The 19,251-nt window shown below is 33.3% G+C and overlaps 1 protein-coding gene across 4 annotated transcripts in view; it reads left to right on the forward strand.

The window, feature by feature from the left end:
* The window catches only part of Klhl8 (kelch like family member 8), a 65,101-nt gene that overhangs the window by 29,867 nt on the left and 15,983 nt on the right, over nt 1-19,251 (forward strand). The window contains exons 3-5 of one of the 4 annotated variants that reach the window (XM_047567323.1): nt 12,565-13,113; nt 14,239-14,425; nt 18,689-18,814. In XM_047567323.1, coding sequence (XP_047423279.1) covers nt 12,565-13,113; nt 14,239-14,425; nt 18,689-18,814 — 862 coding nt within the window. Of the gene's footprint in view, nt 1-12,564; nt 13,114-14,238; nt 14,426-18,670; nt 18,815-19,251 lie in introns of all 4 variants that reach the window. The other 3 variants (XM_047567324.1, XM_047567321.1, XM_047567325.1) reach the window with 3 other exon arrangements.

Raw genomic sequence — 19,251 nt, forward strand, 5'->3', positions numbered from 1 at the left:
GAGTATAATTTGAATTTTGACAGCAAAAATCCATAAACTGAGAATGCAGGCTTTGAGTTTCAGGCCCAGAATATCTAGAAATGTAATGTTACACTGTGTATATAACTAATCTGTAGTCTCTTTTCTTAGACTCTTAGTGCCCCTAAGTGTTTCTGGTTTCAAAGATAAAGAGAATAAAACCATTATGTAATCCTGCTAGTTCTATACAAAATTTAATTATGTATATATTTTAATAAAGAAGCATTTAAACTTTTTGATCCATATGGTACATTATGTTTATTCTCATGTCATTGTTCTGATTTTCAAATTTAGTGTGAAATTCAGTAACCTACACTGAGTTTGGCAAAAATAAAAGAATCATAAAATAGATTATTTGAATATAATCAGTTATTGGTTCAACATACTAGTGATTGCATGGAAAACATTTAAATAAAATATTATTGATTTTATAACTTTTTAAATTGGGTTTTAGAATAATCCTTCCAGGTGTGGGATTGAATGCAGTAGGACTGTACCATTGAGCTATATCCCCACCCCTTTTTATTATTTTGAGACAGAGTCTCACTAAGTTGCCAAGGCTGGTCCTGAACTTGCGATTCCCCTGCCTCAGCCTCTTGAATTATTGGAATTACAGATATGTACAACTGCACCCAGCTGGGTTTTAGAATAGTCTTACAAATTTCTGTACATATACTTTTTAAAGTGAAAAATAAGGATATAGATGTTTTAGGCATAACTGGGTAGTGTCAGCAATAGGCTAAAATGTATACTTCAGGAGAGTCTAGTGGAAGGCAAGTATACTATATTTGAAGCAGTGACAGAAGTCATATAGAAATGAGAAATGCTTCACTAGAGATTGACTATCATTTTTATTTCCACAGCTGCAAATTAGAATTATGATTAGATTTCCATGAGTAGTAAATGAATTAATGTGTATAGAGTATTTACAGCAGTGCTTGGTATACATTTAATATCAGTTATTATTATGATCATTTTTTATATGCTATTATCCCAAGAGTATCAAGTAATTCTGCTGTGGCTCAATCTGTTCCTATTCATTAGAAAGAAAGAATTACAGTTTAATTATTTAATAGATCTGATACTGAATATTTTTCTTAATTCTAATATAAATTATACTATATTTTCCTTGAGGGAATTTAGCTTGTAACTAACTGGATAAGAATAAGTACTCTGAAATTCAAAGTGCAGGGAAACAAAACAAAAAGGATGAAATTATTATCTCATAACAACTCCTGACCTGAAAGCAGGATGCCTTAATCCATTTGTGCTGCTATAACAAAATACTACAGGTTATGTAGTTTATGAAAAATAGAAATTTGTTTCTCACAACTCTGAAAACTGGGAGGTTCAAGATTAAGTCACTTGCAGGGTTAGTGTCTGGTGAGGGCTATTCTCTTTGCTTTTAAGATGGCATCTTGCTTCTGCACCTCTGGAGGGGATGAATGCTATGTCCTCACATAGTGGAAGGCAGAGGGTGGAAAGGACTTATGTTAGTTTCCTCTAGACCCTTATATGACACTGATCCATTCTTGATTGCAGAACTCTCTTTGATCTCATCACTTTCCCAAGGTCCCACCTCTTAATACTACCACAATGGGGATTATTAAGTTTTAATACATGAATTTTGGGGTACTTTCAGACCACAACACAGATACAATCTAATAAAATAGAAATGATAATGTAGAAAGTGGTCCTGTATTTAACATTTAAGCATTAACTGTTAAGAAGTCTTTAAAAATGTTGTTTTTAATGTTCTGTGTTAATTGATAATCACCTTTACTTTTGTCCATTCATTTAGTAAATAAGTATTTTGATTTTTTTCATTTTTCTCAAAAGGGTATATTTAAGTATTCCTAGGTTCTTATTTATTTGACACTCAAATGCTACCTAAATTGTTGTCTTTATTATGCAGGTTGGCTGTATTTAAATATTAATATTTCTAGATCCTTGTTTATTTGATTTCCAAAACACTATCTAAATTTGTTTCCATTATGTAGGTCCATCCCCACTCCATACTATGAATTGAACAAGGGGTGCTCTGCCACTGAGCTATATCCACAGCCTTTTTATTTTGGGTCAGGGTCTTGCCAGATTGCTGAGGCTGGCCTCCAACTTGTGATCCTCTTGCCTCAGCCTCCCAATTCTGAAGTATTATAGGCATGTACAATTTGCCATCATGCCAGGCCCATTATGTAGGCTTTAAAAACATAAGAAAATGAATGAAGTGTAAGGTTAGTCAAGATGGTAGTATAAGTTAGTTATAGAACTAGTTGTTATAGAAACTAGATGTTGTGATGTATTAATTCAGTACAAGTTAAGCCCTTATCTTGAGTCTGGTACCTCTGTTAACCCCTTCTAATTTAGGCCTTGGCAATAAAACACTTTTTGACCACTTAGTGGATTATTGAAAAAAGTAGCTATAGAGCAAAATTACAAGGGATTAAATTGAAAAATTAGAATACAGCTTATAATGGCATACAAAAGGTTTGGATATAGGTTTGTTTTTGTTGTTAGTATTTATATCTATTTCATATTGCCTGGCATGGTGGCACTTGCCTGTGATCCTAGGGACTCAGAATACTGAGGCAGGAGGATTGCAAGGTCGAGGCCAGCCTAATGCAATTTAGTGAGGTGAGACCCTGTCTCAAAAATGAAAAATAAAAAGGGTTGGAGATGTGGCTCAGTGGTAAAGTGCCCCTGGGTTAAATCTCTGGTACCAAAAACAAAAACAAAAGCTGTCATTTCAATGTAGTTCTTAAACTCTTGGCTTGAGTGACTGTTAAGTAGCATAGTATAAACATTTCAGTCTAATATGCCTTTGTTTTTGTTTTTTTTAATGATTTAAACATTTTAATGTGTTTGTGTATGATTTTAACTATCTTTGTTAGTGGCATTATAAAACTAATGCCTAGAAATGAAATAAATTATGTAAGAACAACTACAACACAAAAGAATAGTTCATACTGACCCATTTTTGATAAGTATATTGAATAGCTGAGAAATAAAATTTAAAAATGTTCTCATTCCACCATTATGAATCTACATCATGCACAACCATAGAAACAAAATGTATCCCATTTGTGTACAATGAATCAAAATGCAGTCTGTAGAAATAAAAGTTAAAAAATTAAAAAAACAAAAATAAAAAAATAAGTTGGAGGATAAAATAAATAAGTAAATAAATGTAAAATTCAAAATTGGAAAAAATGTTCACTTTCAACATATTGAATATATAAAACATGTTTTTATTGCTTTTCAAATTTTTATGGGTATTCCCAAACATTGCTGGCAAATGTGTAAATTAGTTCAGTGTTTCTGTCAGTATATTTGGTAGAATATGTCAATTTACAAAAAGCTTATTTTGGGGGTTCATAACTTTTGTTTTTCATATTTTATCTTAAGAAAATATTCTGATATTTCAAAAACCAATTTTTATTCTAGGATACTGTTTGTGTTTAAAATGTGAAAAAATTGAAAACTGTGGTTAAAATGGTTAGTTTTGTTCACATGACCAATGATTTTATATCCACTGGATAGAAAATCCTACACCAATAACTAGGAGTGTTACAAAAGGTATCAGGCACTTGGGAAAAGATTACACATTTCAGGAAAATCTCAGTTATGTTTCAAAAAGTATAGAAAAAGTTGAATATAAATACACCAGCAGATTGACAGTAGTTGAATTATGAATACATTTTTCCCTTGAGCTTTTCTGTGCTTTCTTTTTTTGTTTAATTTTGTTTTAGTTGTAGGTGGACACAATACCTCTATTTTTTAAACTGTTTATTCAAGTCTTAATTTTCTTTTTTATATATTTTATTTATATATATATTTTCTTTTTTATATATTTTTTATTATATTATATATATAATAAATTTTATTTATTAGTACTTTATAGTTATACATAGTAGTTGGGTTCATCCTAACAAAATCATACATGCACAGAATTTGATTTCATTTCACAATCCCTACTCTTTTCCTCCTCTTTTTTTTCTCCTGTCCTCTCTTCCCTCCCATGTTCTCTTTACTCTATTAGGCTCTTCTAGTTATTTACATTTGATTGGTTCTTTTACTTGTACATAATAGTGAAATTCCCTGTGGTATATCTATATTTGCACATAACATAATTTTTAAAGAATTCATTCCACATTGCATTTCCTTTTCCATCCCTCCACTCTGCCTCTTGATTTCCTTCTTCTGTAATCCTGATCTTCCCTTTATCTTTTTTTTTTCTTTTTTTATTGTAAACAAATGGGGTACAACTTGTTTCTCTGGTTGTGCATGAAGTAGAGGCATACCATTTGTGTAATCATACATTTACATAGGGTAATAATGTTTGACTCATTCTATTATTTTTCCTTCTCCCTTCCCCCCTTCTTTTTCCTCTCTATAGTCCATCCTTCCTCCATTCTTGCCTCCCTCCCACCCCCCCCATTTTGTATCATCATCCGCTTATTAGCGAGATCATTTGTCCTTTGGTTTTTTGGGATTGCTTATCTCACTTAGGATATTCTCCAACTTCATCCATTTACCTGCAAATGCCATAATTTTATTCTTTATGACTGAGTAATATTCCATTGTATATACATACCACAGTTTCTTTATCCATTCATCTATTGAAGGGCATCTAGGTTGTTTCCACAATCTGGCTATTGTGAATTGAGCAGCTATGAACATTTACAGCATCACTGTAGTATGCTGATTTTATTTATATTTTTAAAAAATTTTTTTAGTTGTAGATGGACACAATGTCTTTATTTATTTTTATGTGGTGCTGAGGATCGAACCCAGTGCCTCGCACGTGCTAGGCGATCGCTCTACCACTGAGCCACAATCCCAGCCCCTAGTATGCTGATTTTAAATCCTTTGGGTATAGGCCAAGGAGTAGGATAGCTGGGTCATATGGTGGTTTCATTCCAAGTTTTCTAAGGAATCTCCATACTGCTTTCCAGAGTGGCTGCAGCTAATTTGCAGCCCCAGCAATGTATGAGTGTACCTTTTTCCACATATCCTCGCCAACACCTATTGTTGCCTGTATTCTTGATAATCGCTGTTCTAATTGGGGTGAGATGGAATCTTAGGGCAGTTTTGCTTTGCATTTCTCTTAGTACTAGATATGTTGAACATTTTTTCATATATCTGTTGATTGCTTGTAGATCTTCTGTGAAGTGTCTGTTCACTTCCTTAGTTGATTGGGTTATTTGTAATCTTGGTGTAGAGTTTTTTGAGTTCTTTATAGATTCTGGAGATTAGTGCTCTATCTGAAGTATGTGTGGCAAAGATTTTCTCCCACTCTGTAGGCTCTCTCTTCACATTGCTGATAGTTTCCTTTGCTGAGAAAAAGCTTTTTAGTTTGAATCTATCCCAGTTATTTATTCTTGCTTTTATTTCTTGTGTTTTGGGAGTCCTGTTAAGGAAGTCTGATCCTAAGCCAACATGATGAAGATTTGGACCAACTATTTCTTCTATAAGGTGCAGGGTCTCTGGTCTGATTCCAAGGTCCTTGCTCCATTTTGAGTTGAGTTTTGTGCAGGGTGAGAGATAGGGATTTAGTTTCATTCTGCTGCATATGGATTACCTTTATTTTTTATGTGGTACAGAGGATTGGACCCACGGTCCTCATGCATGCTAGGTGAGTGTTCTACAACTGAACCACAACCCCAGCCCTTCTGTGCTTTCTTGATTTCACACATTAAAAATGTATTTTAGTCAGGAGGAGAAAAAACTTAAAAAAAAAAAAAAAATGACATTTACTGTAGGCCAATAGGCAGGTTCATTTTGTAAGCCAAATGTTAATGGAATTTTTAATGTTCTTTGTTAATTAATTAATGTTCGGTTATGTTCTTTTTAGTTCACTTTACAATTCAGATTATTTGAACAGAATTCTGCTTAATTTCTCATGTAGTTTTTCTGGGTTGGACCTAAAGGTGAATCAGCAGTAAAAACGAAGGAATGCTTGATTTTCCCTTTTCCCCACATCTCCTTGGTGAAACATGCTTTAATAATCTAAAGGCCTATGTTTCATCTATGAAAAATTACTCAGGGTTTTGATTAATTGCTTAAAAAATATGGAATCACTTTATTAGTGTTGATATTCTACATATTTTACTACTTAAATTTTAAGCTAGACTACCTTGAATTATTTATATTTTCCCTAATCTAAGAAAAAAGAATGTAAATTAGGAAATTACTATTATCAAGGACACATATATAATATTTTATGATTTAAAATCTTACAGTAATGTGTAGTATTTTATAGTTTATGTGTTCTTCATCTAGTTTTAAACATCAGGTTTGTATATTTTTTTGTCTTTAGATTTTGATTCATTTCCAAGTTCCTGATGAAATGTTTCTGGCATTTGATAATTATTATTATATACCAGAGAAAGAAAATGTAGATAGAAACTTCAGAGAATATAATGAAATTAAGTAAGAAAGAAGAATTGGTATATTAAAAACCCAGATTCTCAGATGCTCCTATTTCATATGTATAGCTCAGATTTTTTTAAGCTTAAATGGATATTTATTACAGAAGCATATATTGAAATGTACAGTGGAGGGGAATGCCACATTTTTGTTTATTTGAAACAAGAGATTAAAATAGAATTGTAAAGGGACAGAGTCTTACTAAAATTAGCATGAAAATAACTTGATGACCATAGATTTGTACAACTTGGACGGGAAGTCAGTGTTAAAATAATGGTTCTTTGGAAATGGTAGAACCTTATTTTGTAGTACTGTCATGTAATCAGGTATTGGCAAGTTAATTAATTAAGTATGTCATATTACAAATACTTGTCTAAGAATCTGAATCACAATGGAGGCATGTTCGGATAATTTTTAAAAGAATATTTTAGACTATTAAAATTTTTTAATATCAGATTTCAGATCCCATTTTGGGACTGAATTTAATTTGATAACATGCTAAGTTTTATGTAGTAGCCTATGTTACAACATGAGTCCCAAATCTAAATCCTGCCTGATGAGTTCTTTTTAAAAATTAACTACAGTTCATCAATCAAAAGACATAGACTGGCAGATTGGATAAAAAAGAAAGATCCAACAATATGTTGCCTACAAGAGACTCATCTCATAGAAAGAGATACCCATAGACTAAAGGTGAAAGGATGAGAAAAAACATACCATGCACATGGACTCAGCAAAAAAGCTGGGGTATCCATCCTCATTTCAGATAATGTGGACTTCAAGCCAAAGTTAGTCAGAAGGGATAAAGAAGGACATTTCATACTGCTTAAGGGAACCATAAATCAGCAAGACATAACAATCATAACTATCTATGCCCCAAACAGTGGCTCATCCATGTATGTCAAACAAATCCTTCTCAATGTCAGAAACCAAATAGACCATAATACAATAATACTAGGTGATTTTAACATGCCTCTCTCACCACTGGACAGATCTTCCAAACAAAAATTGAACAAAGGAACCATAGAACTCAATAACAATCAATAATTTAGACTTAACGGACATTTATAGAATATACCATCCAACGAAGAGTGAATACACTTTCTTCTCAGCAGCACATAGATCCTTCTCTAAAATAGACCATATATTATGCCACAAAACTAATGTTAGCAAATACAAGAAGATAGAGACACTACCTTGTATTCTATCAGATCACAATGGATTGAAATTAGAAATAAATGAAAGAGTAAAAAACAGAAATTACTCTAACACCTGGAGATTAAACAATATGCTATTATATGATGAATGGATAACAGAAGATATTAGGAAGGAAATTAAAAAATTCTTAGAGGTAAATGAGAACAAAGAAACATCATATCAAAATCTCTGGGACACTATGAAAGCAGTACTTAGAGAAAAATTTATTTCATGGAGCGCATTCAATAAAAGAAGTAAAACTCAACAAATAAACGACCTAACACTACAGCTCAAAGCCCTAGAAAAAGAAGAACAGACCAACACCAAAAGTAGTAGAAGACAGGAAATAAACTCAGAGCTGAAATCAATGAAATTGAAACAAAAGAAACAATACAAAAAATGGACAAAATAAATAGTTGGTTCTTTCGAAAAAATAAACAAAATTGATAAACCCTTGGCCACACTAACAAAGAGAAGACGAGAGAAAACCCAAATCACCAAAATTTGGAATGAACAAGGAAATATCACAACAGACACGATTGAAATACAAAACATAATTAGAAGCTATTTTGAAAATCTATACTCCAACAAAATAGAAAATTTCGAAGATATCAACAAGTTTCTAGAGACATATGAACGAGGAGGACATACACAATTTAAATAGACCAATTTCAAGTAATGAAATAGAAGAAGTCATCAAAAGCCTACCAACAAAGAAAAGTCCAGGACCTGATGGATTCTCAGCCGAGTTCTACAAAACCTTTAAAGAAGAGCTCATTCCAATACTTTTCAAAGTATTCCATGAAATAGAAGAGGAGGGAACTCTCCCAAACTCATTCTATGAAGCCAATATCACCCTGATACCTAAACTAGACAGAGACACATCGAGCAAAGAAAATTTTAGACCAATATCCTTAATGAACATCAACGCAAAAATTCTCAACAAAATTTTAGCGAATCGCATACAAAAACATATTAAAAAGATAGTGCACCATGATCAAGTGGGTATCATCCCAGGGATGCAAGGTTGGTTCAACATCAGGAAATCAAAAAATGTAATTCACCATATCAACAGACTTAAAGTCAAGAATCACATGATTATTTCAATAGATGCAGAAAAAGCATTTGATAAAATACAGCACCCCTTCATGCTCAAAACCCTAGAAAAAATAGGGATAGTGGGAACATTCCTTAACATTGTAAAGGCCATCTACACTAAGCCCATGGCTAATATCATTCTCAATGGTGAAAAACTGAAAGCATTCCCCCTAAAATCTGGAACAAGGCAGGGATGCCCTCTTTCACCACTCCTATTCAATATCGTCCTTGAAACTCTATCCAGAGCAATTAGACAGACCAAAGAAATTAAAGGGATACGAATAGGAAAAGAAGAACTCAAACTATCCCTATTTGCTGATGATGTGATTATATACTTATAAGAACCAGGAAATTCCACCAGAAAACTTTTAGAACTCATAAGTGAATTTAGTAAAGTAGCGGGATATAAGATCAATGCTCATAAATCTAATGCATTTTTATACATAAGTGATGAATCTTCAGAAAGAGAAGTTAGGAAAACTACCCCATTCACAGTAGCATCAAAAAAAATACTTGGGAATCAATCTCACAAAAGAGGTGAAAGACCTCTACAATGAAAACTACAGAACACTAAAGAAAGAAATTAAAGAAAAGCTTAGAAGATGGAAAGATCTCCCATGTTCCTGGATAGGCAGAATTAATATTAATATTGTCAAAATGGCCATACTACCAAAAGTGCTATACAGATTCAATGCAATTCCAATTAAAATCCCAATGACGTACCTTACAGAAATAGAACAAGCAATCATGAAATTCATCTGGAAGAATAAGAAACCCAGAATAGCTAAAGCAATCCTTCACAGGAAAAATCAAGCTGGGGGTATCGCAATACCAGAACTTCAACGCTACTACAAAGCAATAGTAACAAAAACGGCATGGTATTGGTACCAAAATAGACAGGTAGATCAGTGGTACAGAATAGAGGACATGGACACAAACCCAGATAAATACAATTTTCTCATACTAGACAAAGGGGCCAAAAATATGCAATGGAGAAAAGATAGCCTCTTCAACAAAGGGTGCTGGGAAAATTGGAAATCCATATGCAACAGAATGAAACTAAACCCATATCTCTCAGCGTGCCCGAAACTAAACTCAAAATGGATTAAGGACCTCGGAATCAGACCAGAGACCCTACATCTTATAGAAGAAAAAGTAGGTCCAGATCTTCAACATGTCGGCTTAGGACCAGACTTCCTCAACAGGACTCCCATAGCACAAGAAATAAAAGCAAGAATCAACAACTGGGATAGATTCAAACTAAAAAGCTTTCTCTCAGCAAAGGAAACTATCAGCAATGCGAAGAAAGAGCCTACAGAGTGGGAGAAAATCTTTGCCAATCAGACTTCAGATAGAGCACTAATCTCCAGAATCTATAAAGAACTCAAAAAACTCAACACCAAGATTACAAATAACCCAATCGACAAATGGTCTAAGGAAATGAACAGACACTTCACAGAAGAAGACCTACAAGCAATCAACAAACATATGGAAAAATGTTCAACATCTCTAGTAATAAGAGAAATGCAAATCAAAACCACCCTAAGATTCCATCTCACCCCAATTAGAATGGCGATTATCAAGAATACAAGCAACAACAGGTGTTGGCGAAGATATGGGGAGAAAGGTACACTCATACATTGCTGGTGGGGCTGCAAATTAGTGCAGCCACTCTGGAAAGCAGTATGGAGATTCCTTAGAAAACTTGGAATGGAACCACCATTTGACCCAGCTATCCCACTCCTTGGCCTATACCCAAAGGACTTACAATCAGCATACTACAGAGATATAGCCACATCAATGTTCATAGCTGCTCAATTCACCATAGCCAAATTGTGGAACCAACCTAGATACCTTCAGTTGATGAATGGATAAAGAAACTGTGGCATATTTATACAATGAAATATTACTCAGCCATAAAGAATGATAAAATTATGGCATTTGCAGGCAAATGGATGAAATCGGAGAATATCATGCTAAGTGAGATAAGCCAATCTCAAAAAACCAAAGGAAGAATGATCTCGCTGATAAGTGGATGATGACACATAATGGGGCGTGGGAGGGGTTAGTTTTAGGGTTAGAGTTAGGGTTAGGAAGGGGGGCAAAAATGGGGGAAGGAAGGACTGTATAGAGGGAAAAGAGGGGTGGGAGGGGTGGGGGGAAGGGAAAAAATAACAGAATGAATCAACCAACATTACCCTATGTAAATTTATGATTACACAAATGGTACACCTTTACTCCATGTACAAACAGAGAAACAACATGTATTCCATTTGTTAACAATTAAAAAAATGTAAAAAAAAAAATTAAATATAGTATAGCAGGCAGAAATGATCATCTTGTATTTGTTGAAATAAGTGATACTCATTCTGTTTTCATATTAGTGAAAAAAGACTGGGAGAGAAGCATGTATAAGCAAAACTGTCCATTACAATGCTCCTATAGCCTCTTCATTTAGTAGATCTTATTTTAATATTAACTGTCAAATAAGGAGACACAACCATAAGTTTATGATATAATAACCAGTCCAAAAAAGGAAAATTGTTCTAGTTATTACTTTTCTTCATTAATTATTTATTTTAATGTGCCAGGATAACTGGATAACTACTATATTAAAAAAAAAAAAAAAGGCTGGGATGTAACTCCGTGGTAGAGCACTTGCTTAGCATATGTGATACATTAGTTTTCATCCTAGCACTGCAAAAAAAGGAAAAATGTATCTGCCTGTTCAGTACCAAGAACTTCAGATGTAAAGATTCAAGTATAAAATATACAATAAAAGAAATAAATGTGTGAAGTAAATATGTAATACTAGTTCCTGTTTTGAGCATATCTAAGGAAATCATAAAATGATTGATTTGATTATATAAAAATGTATAGTGATTAAAATTTACAAGCAATCTATAGAAGAGAAAATTTGAAATATATTTGACAAATGCCTGATATTTTAAATGTATGAGTTCTTACAAATAAATAAGAAAAAATCCATAGAGTATAAATAGCCTAAAATTTATTAATGATTTTATCTTGTAAAATAAGTAACAATATTTTCAGTAATCAGATTAGCAACTATTTCTTAACAATTTAATACCTAAAATATAGCACAGATATTTTAAGTGGCTCAGAAATGGACAATTTGGCAGTGTATATCCACATTGTCCCTATCCTTTTCAGCAGTATTTCTGTTTGTAGGAGTTATCTATGAGAAATAAAGAGATTAAGAATAAATATTGAGTTTACAAGTGCAATGTCATGCTATTGGAAGCAATCTAATTTTAACAAGGTTGTAAGATTTAATATTTTATCTTTACTGCTTTTATATGAAATACATCACCTCAAAATAATTTAAATAGAAAATGAACTCAGTTGAGCACATAATAAATACTACTAAATGTTGCTTTATTTACTCTGTGGTTCAGTTTTCTGATTAATAAATTGTGGGCAATAATAGTACCTTCTTATATTGGTGTTGGGACAATCAAGTGAGTCAGTATATGAAAAGCACTTTAAAAATGCCTGGTATAAGTGACAAATGATTTTTTTTTGTTATTCTCATTAATTCACAAATTGTTCTTAAAAGATGAGATAATACTAAAAAATTATAGTTCATTGTAGATATATGTATAGCAAGATAAGTGGGTAATTTGGAAGGGGTAAATTACCTTACTTTAAGAAACTGTCCTCGATTGAAAGTAAGTGAGTAGAGAATTGCATTATTAACATAAATAATCCAAATTGTCTGGAGAGTTTGTTCCTGCTATCACACATGCTCTGTGCTGATCTGAAGCTAAATTTGATTAAACTCTTTTTTGTTTTGAACAGGTTGGCTCAAAGCTAATCTCTTGTCACAAGCTGGTATTGGCTTGTGTTATTCCCTATTTCAGAGCCATGTTTCTCTCTGAAATGGCTGAAGCCAAACAAACGCTGATTGAGATTAGAGATTTTGATGGTGATGCGATAGAAGACTTGGTAAAGTTTGTCTATTCTTCACGGCTCACTTTGACTGTTGACAATGTCCAGCCTCTCTTATATGCAGCCTGTATTCTGCAGGTGGAACTGGTGGCCAGAGCTTGTTGTGAATATATGAAATTACATTTTCATCCCTCCAATTGCCTGGCAGTAAGAGCCTTTGCTGAAAGTCACAATCGAATAGACTTAATGGACATGGCAGATCAATATGCCTGTGAACATTTCACTGAAGTCGTGGAGTGTGAAGATTTTGTAAGTGTGTCACCCCAGCACCTCCATAAGCTTTTGTCCTCTAGTGATTTAAATATTGAAAATGAAAAGCAGGTCTACAGTGCTGCCATCAAGTGGCTTCTTGCCAATCCTCAGCATCATTCCAAATGGTTGGATGAAACACTGGCACAGGTAGGGCTGAAATATGATTGTGTATGTAAATGAAGTGATATGGAAGCAAATCAACAGGTTTCATTTATTATGAAAAATGTACTTTATTTGAAGGACTACAAAAACCACTGATGTAATACAATGATGAAATAGCTTAAGCTCTCTTGCTTTCCAGTTCACTTCCTATACTGTTTTAGGCTGTCTGTCACATTTGAATGATTTACAAACCATTCAGGTTAAAACCTGAATATTTAAAATATTCCCTTAAGATTACAGTAATGAATATGTTTATGCTAATAGAAAATGATTCTGAGGAAACAACTCTGAAGTAAAATCATAACATTTTATAATGTAAAAATTTTAATGAATTATTTTGCTAATGAAAATATAGTTATTCCTAATGCATTTTGATTTACTCTGGAAACAACCATAAGATATCACTTTCCATTTTCTTCCCTCACCACAGCTTGACACTTTTTTTAACCTCAGAAATGTATCTTTTGTTATTGTTATTTTAAAAACTGTCAACAGGAATTACTCAGATAGGGATCTAATATATAGGCCCTTCAGGATCTGTGTCTTTTCCTTCATTTTCTCTCTCTCTTCCCTTCCCTATGCTTCCTATTCTTCCTCCCTCTTTTTTCCTTCCCTTCATCTCTCCCTTCATTTATTCCTAAGAACTAAAATGATGTTACTTAAAAGAGAAATAGTTGTATTTACTTATTTCAAAATTAAATGCTTTATTAAAATTTTGTGCCTGATAATAGTATGTGATAATTGTCAGTTTTTATTAAAAATTTCTCAATAGCATTATAAAAATTTTAACAAATATTAAGAAGAAAATTGCTTATAATTACCAGTGTTTATGTATTTATAGGAAGATGAAGTTAACCTTTCAAAGTGTGATTATAATTAGACTGATTTTTTTTTTTTAAAGCACTTAGGGCAATATTGGTTTGTTTTGTTTTATTTTTGTGGTTCTGGGGATTGAATCCAGGGCCTTGTACATGCTATGTAAACCCTCTACCACTGAGCACACCATCAACCCCTAGGTAAGTTTTAAAAAGAGAACATACTTTAGTGAAAGTGAAGAACAAGTTATTCTATTTTTATTAAATTTTATATTGTAACTATTCATGATTTTAGGTTCGTCTGCCATTATTACCAGTTGATTTTCTTATGGGTGTTGTGGCGAAAGAGCAGATCGTCAAGCAAAATCTAAAATGTAGAGATTTATTGGATGAAGCAAGAAACTACCACCTTCATTTGAGTAGCAGAGCAGTACCTGACTTTGAATACTCAGTTCGGACTACCCCAAGGAAGCATACTGCTGGTAATTGAGTTCCTTATTTTATCAGGTTTCCTGGAAGGATCCGTGATGTATTTGAGCATTGTTTATGTGTGTTCAAAATTAACTATAAGATAATTAGTGTCTAATTGCCATAAAGTAATAATTAGCAAATAAGTTAATATATATACATATATTCCTAATTCTTATAGTACATGATTTACTTTTGCCAATAAGCCATTTAAAAAAAAAAAAAGCCATAGAATGTCTTATACCTACTGAAGACTTAAGAAAATACCTCATTTTGAAGTCTTCCCTGATTGTTCTAGGCAGAATTTGCTCCTCTACTAGTCCTTTACAGCACTTTGAACTTGTTTTACTATGTTGCATTGTAATCTCTTTATTTGAGGTTTTAAGTTCTTCAAAGATGGGTATCTTATTTAAGTTTGTATCTTATCTTATGTATTTCAGTATTTGTTTTTGCATTTTATCAAGACAAAAGAAGGGCACTAAACATCCAATATTTGTTTAATGGGCCATATTAAAATCTAAAAGTCTTATATTTTAGGAGACATGTAACTTCACCTTTATTTGCCACAATTTTTGGACTTCAAATTTTCCCAAGAAAATAATTCATATTTCCTCATTTTTTTTTATATTTATAAAGAGGATCTTGTTTGGGGGATGAGAGAATATAAGTGAGGTCCACTGTGTTAGTCAGCTTTTAGTTACTATGACCAAATACCTAAAAATAACAACTTAAAAAGAGGAGATATTTATTTTGACTCATGATTTCAGGGGTTTCAGTCAGTGGTTGGCCAGCTCTATTGTTTGGGGTCTGAGGTGAGGCAGAACATAATGGCAGAAGACCATGGGGAAGAAAGCTACTCACCTTATTAAGTGGGGAAGCAGAGAGAAAGGTGGGGGGACAAGTTCCCAAAGGCCCTCCTGCAAGGACACAGTCCCTCCAACTAGGTTCCACTTCCTACTGTTTCCACCACCTCCCAGTAGTCTAGCTATGAACCCTCAATGTATTAATCCACGGATGAGGCCAGAGCTCTCATGATCCAGTCACTTCCCAAGATCCCCACCTCGGAACATTGCTGCACTAGGGACTAAGCCTTCAGTGCATGAGCTTTTGGGGGACATATTTCAAATCCAAGTTATAACATTAATGATTCAGGAAGGTCTCTGAATAGAGATTTCCTCTATATTTGCTGCTACCTAATATAGAATTATCAAATAGATCTTATGAGATGACCTAACAACAGCAAAAGGCAATTTTTTATTGATTATTTTATTGATTATGAATTTGTCTAGGTAGTATATGGAAAGGCTGAAAATCATATACCTGCCTGTGAAGTAGTTATTTTAAATAATTAGTTTAATATGAAAAGGATTATTATTTATTCTCCTTTTTAATATAGTAATGGAAAGAAGTAAAATTTTTTTAGATATAAAGTTTTAGTTGTGAATCCTATTTCATAAATTCAAATTTTATGAAATTTGATGAAATTCTTCAAAACTAATTTTTTTTCTTTGGAGGGAGGATGCTGCTAGGAATTTAACCCAGGGCCTCATGCATGCTAGGCAAGCACTGTTCAAATCTAGGTTTGAATTCAACATCATATGATTGCACAAACTTTGTGTAGTAGATTTTAGTGAAGAATTCAGTCTTCAGTATGAGATAGATGGTATTATTCCATTTTATGAATTAGAGTAAGGATTAGGTTAAAAGTATGCTATGACTACACAGAAAAATAGCAGATATTTTTACTTCTATTTTAGTTTTTTTCACCCTTTCATGCCATGTTCTAAAGTGACCTGTGTAGCTGAAATACTAGTTTCTACTTAAAGAAAATATAATCAAAGATTATAATTAAATTCTGGGTTTATAATCCCAGGAGTACCATTAAACATTTGTAATCTGGGGCAGACTTCTTAATCTTTCAAGGCTTCAGTTTTATTTATAAACAGTTTGACTACATGATCTTTAAAGTTTATTCTAACTTTAAATTTCTCCTACTTAAAATATTGCATTGGGGTTAGGGTATTGCTCAGTGTTTAAAGCACTTGCCTAGCATGTACAAAGCCTTGAGTTCAGTCTCCAGCAAAAAGAAAATGATTCTGTAAACTATTGCATCAATTGGAAAAGATAGCACAAGCTGTTCCAGTCATTCATTTATGTAATCATTCAGCAAACATTGACTGCCTATCATGTGGCAGACTGTGGCTTAGGCTTTAGAAATACAAACAAATAGAATATAAGCAGTTCATTTTGGGGAAAACCTGCAGTCTGGTCTAGAGAAATAAACTAATGAATAAACAAATTCAATAAAGTATTATAAGTGCTTTGATAAAATCCCAAAGTATAGTGAGACACACAAAGAATGGTTATTTTTACCTTGGAAGGGTCAGAAAAGGTTTTAAAGAGAAAGTAAATGTTAGTCCTAATTTTGAATAATAAGTAAAAGGTCTTCTGGGTGTCGGGATAAGGTGTTCAATTCATTTACGTTTACAGAATGCCTGGTCTATGCCTCACGCTGTGCTAGTCCTTGTTAGTACATAAATGCTTAATACAGGGCAGTGGTGCTGTAATCCCAATGACTCAGGATACTGAGGCAGGAGAATCACAAGTTCAAGGCCAGCCTCAGCAACTTAGTAAGAACCTAAAAAGGGTAGGGATATTGCTCAGTGGTAGAGCACCTCTGTGTTTAATCACCAGTACCACAGTGGGGAAAAATGCTTAATGCACTGCCCTAACTTAGCTTAGAGTCTAGTGACAGTTGTCAGCATAATAGATTTTTAAAATATTGTATGCTAAGTGAATGATAATATAAACATGTTACAGGAACATGAAGTATTAAAAAAAAAAAAAAAAGGAAGAGAAAGGACTGATCCTGAAGACCTTCATATTGTGCTAAGGTTTTACCCTGAAAGCCAGTCAATGCTTCTCAAAGAGTGAAGGAAGTAATCACCGAGGACCAGCAACATAGCAGTCACTTAGGAACTTGTTAAAAATATAAATTCTTGAATCTGCCCGAGGCTACTGAATCAGAAACTATGGGGGTCAAGCCTCAAAATCTTTTTTGTTAGATGATTCTGAATCATGCTAAAGTTGTGGGTTTTTATTTAATTGTAAAAGTATATAGCATAATTGTCATTTTAACCATTGTCAAGTGTCTAATTCAGTGGCATTTACTGAAGTTTTATGGAGATAATGGAAAGTTGTCAGAAGAGTCTTTGATTTAGATTATTCTCTGACAGTCTGAAAGCAAAATGGCTTTTAAGTGGTAAGAGAGGACAGAACTTTGCTGTTCTCTAATTGGTTAGTAGTTGATGAGGGCCTGAACTAAGTCAGTGACTGAAGGAATAGAGAGGGAGGAGTAGGACACTCCAGGCAAGAAAGGGGTTGTTTAGGTAGACAAAAAAGGGGAGAGACTTTTGCACATATTGGGTTTGAGGTTCCTGGAAATTGTGGTTTAGAAATGTGGATTGGGCTGAGCACAGAGGCACACACTGGTATCCCAGCAACTCGGGAGGCAGAGACAGGAGGAATCGTTAAGTTCAAAGCCAGCCTCAGCAATTTAGCAAGGCCTAAACAATTTAGTAAGACCCTATCTTAAATTTTTAAAAAATAATTTAAAGTGCTAGGGATGTGACTCAGTGGTAAAGCACTCCTGAGTTCAATCCCTAGTACCAAAAAAAAAAAAAAAAAAAAAGAAAGAAAAAGAAAAAATGAAATGTGAATTTGAAATTATTAGGATACAGTTGGAAATTAAAACAAAATGGTAGATTTTTCCTAGGTGAACAAAAAGTATGTGAGAAATGGGCCAAGATGGAACCTGGAAAATAGAAGGAAAGAAAAGTTGGGAGACAAAAGGAGACTTTGGTATTATAGATATCAAGAAAGCAAATAATTTCAAAAAATAGGGTGATTAGTGTATCAAATGTTGCCTTTGTGTCCATTATGAAGAAATTAATTTAGAAGTTGGTTGATTTTGTTATGACCTTAGCAAGAACAGTTTTACAAAGTGGGTGAGAGTATAAACCATACTATGATAGGATGTTAGCAAGCAGAGATATCTAATGTTCCTGTTCTTTCAGAAATTCAAATGAGGGGGGACAATTAGATTAGATTTCTAGTAACAGTACATTGAATATTATCCAAATAATACCATCTTTTTTACCATTACTCAAAATTTTGATTTTCTAAATATCTTCTCACAGTAATTTTTAAAAAGTTTAGAAGCTGTGATTTTAATCTCTATCTTGTGACTTTATCTGTAGGTGTGCTGTTTTGTGTAGGTGGTCGAGGTGGATCTGGTGACCCCTTTCGCAGTATTGAATGCTATTCTATCAACAAAAACAGTTGGTTCTTTGGACCAGAAATGAATAGCCGAAGGCGACATGTGGGTGTAATCTCTGTGGAAGGTGGGCCTACTATTGCCTAATGTCACATCACAGGATCACAGTGTTCTTTTTAAAAAAAATCTGTGATCTTTGAGAATTTCTTTCTTTTTGGCAGACATTTTAAATATATCAATAAAATACTTTGATAGTGATTGTTTACTTGCTTTATGTTCCAGATGCTCAGTGTAAACCTGTTGCACATAGTTGTATAATGTGGAGATTGAGTAGCTGGGAAAAGGGAGATGATGAATTAAAATAAACTATTCTGAGTTATAGTTGCAAAAACAAATTAAGGAAAAATTTTTTTGAAGTCATTATAAATGTATATCAACTTTTTTCTATATCTAATTACTATTACTGAAATTAGATTTTTTAACTCATTACTAAAAATTGCATGGATAAATGGTTACAAACTTTTAAAGGCAGTTTTCCCCCTGAGTTTGAGTATAAATGCTTTT

Source organism: Sciurus carolinensis, chromosome 10 (assembly GCF_902686445.1).
Source record: "Sciurus carolinensis chromosome 10, mSciCar1.2, whole genome shotgun sequence".
Classification (NCBI taxonomy): domain Eukaryota; kingdom Metazoa; phylum Chordata; class Mammalia; order Rodentia; family Sciuridae; genus Sciurus; species Sciurus carolinensis.